The sequence below is a fragment of the Camelina sativa genome, chromosome 12 (genome assembly GCF_000633955.1).
Source record: "Camelina sativa cultivar DH55 chromosome 12, Cs, whole genome shotgun sequence".
In the NCBI taxonomy this organism is placed as follows: Eukaryota; Viridiplantae; Streptophyta; class Magnoliopsida; order Brassicales; family Brassicaceae; genus Camelina; species Camelina sativa.
In genome coordinates this window covers 15,845,045-15,851,709 of record NC_025696.1, presented here as the reverse complement: position 1 = coordinate 15,851,709, position 6,665 = coordinate 15,845,045, and the positions used below count along the sequence as shown (strand labels likewise).

General features: G+C 35.4%; 1 protein-coding gene across 1 annotated transcript; it reads left to right on the top strand.

Moving 5' to 3' along the window:
• Positions 3,798-6,603, top strand: LOC104731870. Its single transcript, XM_010451368.2, has 3 exons — positions 3,798-5,048; positions 5,612-5,870; positions 6,025-6,603. Exons 1-3 carry the CDS (start codon positions 3,943-3,945, stop codon positions 6,190-6,192), a joined length of 1,533 nt encoding a protein of 510 aa, XP_010449670.1. The 5' UTR covers positions 3,798-3,942; the 3' UTR covers positions 6,193-6,603.

Genomic DNA, 6,665 nt, shown 5'->3' with positions numbered 1-6,665 from the left:
CTAGCTGACAGGGTTTGGGGGAGACTTCAGTACCACTACCAACTCATGGGTTTATGAACTCTATTGTCGACAATATCGAGTTTGTCTTTAACTTGATGAGCAAACCTGGAGTACCGGAACGAACAAGAATAGCAGTACCTTGGATCTTATGGGGCATCTGGAAGGCTAGGAATAAATTCATTTTTTCTCAGCGTATCCCAAATCACCATATCCTGGTTGCTACTGCGTTGGAAACTTCAGAGGAATGGGTAAAGCAGCAACATCTAATTGGTCTAGCTGAAAACAATGAAGCTCAGAGAGGGAAAAGTGTCATTCAACGTTGGTCAAGACCAGCTTTGGGACATTTAAAGTGTAATCTTCACTCATCTTGGGTGAATGATTCCTCTTTTTGTGGTGGAGCATGGGTCTTAGGGGATCACGAAGGGAATGTGTTATATCATGCTAGAGATGCTTTCTTGCCAAGATCAAACATGATTTCTGCAGAACTGAATTGTGTCACATGGTGTCTGCAAAGTTTACATGCACTCCATATTACTTCTTGTGAGATTTGGTTAGACTGTCATGCTGCGGTGGATGCGATTAAAACGCCGGGAGAATGACCAAGATACCGTTCTGAACTTGACAACATTGCTAGAGGAATACGGGTGATGGGGGAGCTCTGTTTTAAGCTCTCTTCACCGAAAGCCAATGAGTTGGCTAGGGCGATTGCCTCTAGTGTCACCAAAGATGGACGGTTGCAGTTATATCTTGCTCTCGGTGGTCTAGCATGGCTCCATGATCGAATTGAGGATGATTGAAGAGGATGAATCATTATATTGATTTTAACAGTGTGTCGTTTTTCTTCCTTTTTGTTTCCACTGTACTTCTATATTCTTTCATTGATTTATTGAAAATGAGTTAAAAAAAAAAATCGTTGGCATTTGTTTTAGGAAATAAAATTACTATGAGAATCTTCTTATTTAATTATTATTTACTGAAATATTTTGTTTAGTTTTTAACATGAGTTTAAGATACAACTTTTATTTTTATTAGGGTGGGGCATTTTTAAAAAATTCAGCTGATGGAAAATAAATATATATCCAATATAAATTGTATAAGGAAAAAAAAAACAGTGTAGGGCACGTGTCCCACCTTTCACTGTCTTGGATCCGCCCCTGCATAAAACATTTGTATATAGATATAAATCAATATATTATAGCAAACAAATTTTTATAAATAATGTACAATAAATTTTTGTTAAAATTTAGTTTTATTTACAAAATTTAAAACCGTACATCGGACGAGTCCTTATCTAATAAATTTATAATTACACCGCACTTATCATAATCACCTTTATATAGCTTTGATTTTTTTTTCTTTTTCTGTATATGGCCTAATTCGCTTGTTCACAAAACAGACACTTGGTAGTATGATTGGCTAAAACGCTCCTATATTGATTGTCAAGAAACGAGAATGTATTGCGACATTAAATTAATGTATCCACAAGAACTCTGACCACACAACTCGAATACAAAATCAATTTGTTTATCTAGTTTTGTGTAATCGTCTTTTTCCTTTCGTAGATATGGAAAAGAGAACTATGGAAGCAAAGCGTTGAGAAACATTAGGCCTAAAGAAATTGCGAACTTAGGTGTACCGTATAATATTGTTACAAAATGAAAAATATACAGTATTGATCATTTAAGAATGTTATATAATAACTTAAAATTTAAATACTTTAAACTTATCATTATGTTGCGTTGTATGTTCCAAATTTTATATTAAACCACAATTTTATAGATCTTATCTCGTTAGTTTTGCTTTATTACCTTTCCATATTCAATTATTTACTTATTATGGTCAAAAGCTTTGTTACCTTTTTATCATTCGATATTTTGTATATAAGGCTTTTGTTTGATATCTACATTGGAAAGATGCGTTTGAGGAGCCCATAACAAAAGGATAGAGACTTGTGCACTTTTGGATGATATATCTCTCTCTATTTCTAAATAGAGATAGATATTATTAGAAAGTCAAGTTGCCACAAACACTTATCTATCTCTCTCCATTGCGATTGGATCGGTATCGAACGGTGCCGTTTTTATCGTCTCGAGGCATTAGGTGATATTAGCCGCTTTGTTGCCGACACGTGGCCTCAGATGAGCAGCTCAAAGACGCAGAGTGACTCATCTTACCTCTTTATCATTTCTGTTATTACAAGACCACCCCTGCTTCTAATCTCATCTTCCTTTACGTGCACTGGAAGAAAATAAATATATAGAATTATCATTACAAACGACTTATCTAATAGTAATATCTATGATGAACCTAAATTTAATACAATACGAAAAAACGTTGATTTTTTTTTTATGACTCTTTCTCGTCTTTGAAATATTTACTAGTGAATTTTGACTTTTTCTATTACTAATTCAAACTTTTTCTATATTAAATTCATAGATAGTACTTTTTAAAGTTAATTATACATTAAGGTCTATTATTATTTACAAATATAATGATAGATTTAAATATAGGGAGTTGAAATTACATCTTAATCATAGTTGGACTTTTTCTAGTTTAGGTATGAGTGAGGTTTTTTTCTTTTTGCAGTTTAGTTGTTTAGTTGTTAATTATGTTTAAGAACCTTTATATTATTATTGAAATATATTCTTTTTTACTAATAATATTCGTTATTTACTATATTTGATGTTTCTTGTATAACCACACTTCTTGAATAATCTAATTGCTCTACGGCGAGAATCAAACAAAAACTAATTATGTCAAAAACACTAAGTTATGTTAGATCACACTTAATTATATAAGAACAATACTTCTCATTATAATTATGTGTCGTTATGTAAAATATAATACTCTCTCTGTTTTATAATAAGTGTCATTTTGACACTTTATACACAAATTAAGAAAACATATTTAAATATCTCTTATACCTTTAAAATTAATATTGCCTCTTGGTATTCTTCAATGAATATGAGGTTAAAGTTGTAAATTTATGCTTAATATTATATTGAAAATCTAAAATGACACTTAATTTGAAACAAAAAATCAGGCCAAAATGACACTCTTTGTGAAACAGAGGGAATAATACAATGAATTGGTTATGAATCAAATAATTGTATTTTGGATACAAAGAGAATAAAATGAGTAGTTGCAATAATTGATTATCGAGATGAGACCATTACCTAAAAACATTAGAATTATGCATGCTAAATATTGGCTGACTTGAAGGTTATACTGTATATTTTTATGTATAATGTTTGCTTAAAACGATATCAATAATCAATAAATAATAATTAAAATCATGAAAAGGGTAATGTTTGTAATGCTAATGGCAGACACGTAGAATTAGGACCGTACAAGCAAAACAAGAAGTCTCAATTCAACAAAAAACCATCCGGATAAACATAATTAAAGGTTCATTTTCTTGCCATTTCTACAAGCAATTGACACAATTAGTTTACCTAGAATAGTACTATTTTTAATACTCGTAGGAAAGTTTAAGGACTTTGAATTTTAAAAATTTATGTACGGCATTAAATGTTTGAAGAACATTGAATCGCTAAGTATATTTAGTTTTAATTAATTAAACTAAAATAGAGTCTTTTGGGGGTATCTTAGAGAATAATACACTCTTGATTAATGACGAAAGAGATTTAACTAACCTCACATTATTAAAACTTAAAACTTGAGGATCAAGTGGGGGGGCAAACGAATGGCAATATCTGTAAATAAAACCAAAACACGAGGGCTTTATTTAACAAAGCTATCTTTACCTTAGCTTCAAAACTGAGCTCGTTCTTCATCATTTCCTGAAAATTAGAGAAACACAGTTTAAAGAGAACCCAACAACAACAACAACAAAAAAGCAATACTGTCTCTTTGAGATCACAGAAACCCTAATTTTTATTAAGAAACCCTAATCTCTCAATCTCCAGATTCTGTATGTAAATGCATCTGAAGAATTCAACTGTAGCAGAACGGCGGTACATCGGAAAAGAAACCGCCGGTTGTTTATCATCTACTTCCTCCGATTTGGATCCCAAACCTAAGATTAAACATCATCATCATCGTCCTCTTCAAGTACCTGAGATTCTCACCCCTGACATTGGTGGGTTCAACAATCAAGTTCAACAAGCTCAGAGTCGTCATCATCTGACGGTTGAAATCCCAGATTCGTCTTCTCGGAATCTTACTTCTAAGAGACCTGTGGTGGTTCGATCTTCTAATCCGTTCAACGTTGACGATTTCAGAAGACAACGCGGAAGCTTTGGTTCGATTTCGTCTTATTGTCCGTCGTATCTTTTGTCATGGTTCTCTTCATCTCTTCCATCGATCCCATCAGCGACTAATCAGAAGCTTCTCCGTCATGTTCTTAGAGTCCGTTTGATATGTTTCCATCTTCGTTTCTTACTTCTTCTCTCTGTTCCTCCTCTTTACATCTTCTTCTTGTTGATTAGTTTCAGATTCTTCCTTCTTTTCGTCTTTTCGATTATCGCTTTCTCTTTCGTCCTCTCGATCTCTCTCAAGTTCGCTCTTCCTCACTTACCTTCGATTCGTTTGATTATCGCTCGGTTGCTGTCTCTCAAGCTTACCCCTACCAGATCCTCGTCTACATCTCAGGAGAGTACTAAACATGTTGTTTGGTCAATTGGGTCGAAGCCTGTGACTGAGAAGAAGACTAACTCTGGCTCGTGGGTTCAGAAGTACAGCTCTGGTGATGTTTACGAGGGAGAGTTTCATAAGGGGAAGTGTTCAGGGAGTGGTGTTTATTACTATTCTATGAAGGGTAAATATGAAGGGGATTGGATTGATGGGAAGTATGATGGATATGGAGTAGAAACTTGGGCTAAAGGAAGTAGGTACAGAGGTCAATACAGGCAAGGGATGAGACATGGAACTGGAATCTATAGGTTTTATACAGGGGATGTGTATGCTGGTGAGTGGTCTAATGGACAGAGCCATGGCTGTGGTGTGTATACCTCTGAGGATGGTAGTCGTTTTGTTGGAGAGTTTAAATGGGGTGTCAAACATGGCCTTGGTCATTATCATTTCAGGTGAGATATTCTTCAGTTTTTAACTTTTGCAGAAATGGTTTAGCTTAGGGTTAACTTTTTAGTCCTATGCTATTGACGTTTTAGTGTGACTGGTTTGGAATTGAAGTAAGTGTGGTTTTTGAAAGTTAAGGCTTTACTTCTACTTTTATGATGCTGTGTTTAGGTTCATGTCTATGTTGCTCGTGGGATGTTCTTAAAATTTATGGCTTTCGATCTTGAGTTGTTGATAGATTGGTGTACTGCCTAATACCCTCTACTGTTGGCGTCTCTCACCCTTTTATTTTAAGCTTGATTGTTACTGGCATTAGTAATTGCATGAGATTACCCTTTGAAAGATTCTGGCTTTCAGTTCATTTTGCATCTCAACCAAAAGTTTTTTTGTTGGCTGTCTTCTCTAGCCACGGTTATTCTTATGTTTCAGACAATTATAAGTCTAGGGGGAATCAAGGCTCAAGCTTATTTGTTGCTGACTTGAGCTTGGATATATACAATTGCATTCATCACTGTCTTCTGTTATTAAGTGATATACCTATCTGACTTGAAGCCACTTCTCTCTCTTGCAGAAATGGTGATACATATGCTGGGGAGTATTTTGCAGACAGGATGCATGGTTTTGGAGTGTATCAATTTGGAAACGGGCATCGGTATGAAGGAGCTTGGCATGAGGGGAGAAGGCAAGGGCTTGGTATGTACACGTTCAGAAATGGTGAGACACAGGCAGGCCACTGGGAAGACGGAGTTCTCAGCTGTCCTACCGAGCAGACCACTCGTCCTGATTCATCGTTTTCCATCAGTCATTCCAAGGTTCTCGACACTGTCCAGGTATCTTATAATCTATCTTACTCCTGCTCAAATTTATTAAGTTACGTACTATAATTTTTGTTCATCTCCTGAAAGAGATTACATTTGTAAGCAAATTGAACATAAACACCCACATGAGATTTGATCCTTCTCCCTCTCTCTCTTTGATCAACAGCAAGCAAGGAAAGCAGCCGATAAAGCACGTGAAGTTGTGAAAGTTGAAGAGAGAGTGAACAGAGCAGTGATGGTCGCAAACCGAGCAGCAAACGCTGCTAGAGTTGCTGCGACGAAGGCTGTCCAAACCCAAACATTTCATTGTAGTAGTGGGGACGATCCCTTGTGAGTTCCTGTGGCAAAGATTTTGACATAATCGCAGTCATGACCATACCTCAAACTTCTTCGAAAGACACAAGAGTGAAAGAGAGATGTCTAGAGAACACAGTCAACAAAATTCGCAATCTCCGTGGAGATTTTCTTGAAGGTGAACCACTTGGAACCAATGTCAAGATCTCATAAGTAATAAGTAAGAGATCTGGCTATGGAGCAAGTAATACAGGTTTACTTTTTCTTTTCCTCCACTTGTTTTATGAGCAGGCTGGCTTTGAAGTTTAAACTGTACATAGGTTGTTGAAGAGTAAGCAATGTTGTCTGTTAACAAAAAATCTTTGTAACAAGCGTAACCCATGTAAGAGAGAAGCAACAAAACATTGTCTTACTTTTACAACGTGTGAAAATAACACCTCGTTTTACTAGATTTCGTTAGATACAATTACAAGATGTCAAGATGACATGAGAATTCCAGATACAAATCAACTT

What these genes read in the sequence shown, in the direction of transcription:
- LOC104731870 (XM_010451368.2), top strand. Translation starts at nt 3,943, where the DNA reads ATGCATCTGAAGAATTCAACTGTAGCAGAACGGCGGTACATCGGAAAA. An exon ending in CTTGGTCATTATCATTTCAG is followed by an intron (nt 5,049 to 5,611) that starts GTGAGATATTCT and finishes TCTCTCTTGCAG; the next exon opens with AAATGGTGATACATATGCTG. An exon ending in AGGTTCTCGACACTGTCCAG is followed by an intron (nt 5,871 to 6,024) that starts GTATCTTATAAT and finishes TTTGATCAACAG; the next exon opens with CAAGCAAGGAAAGCAGCCGA.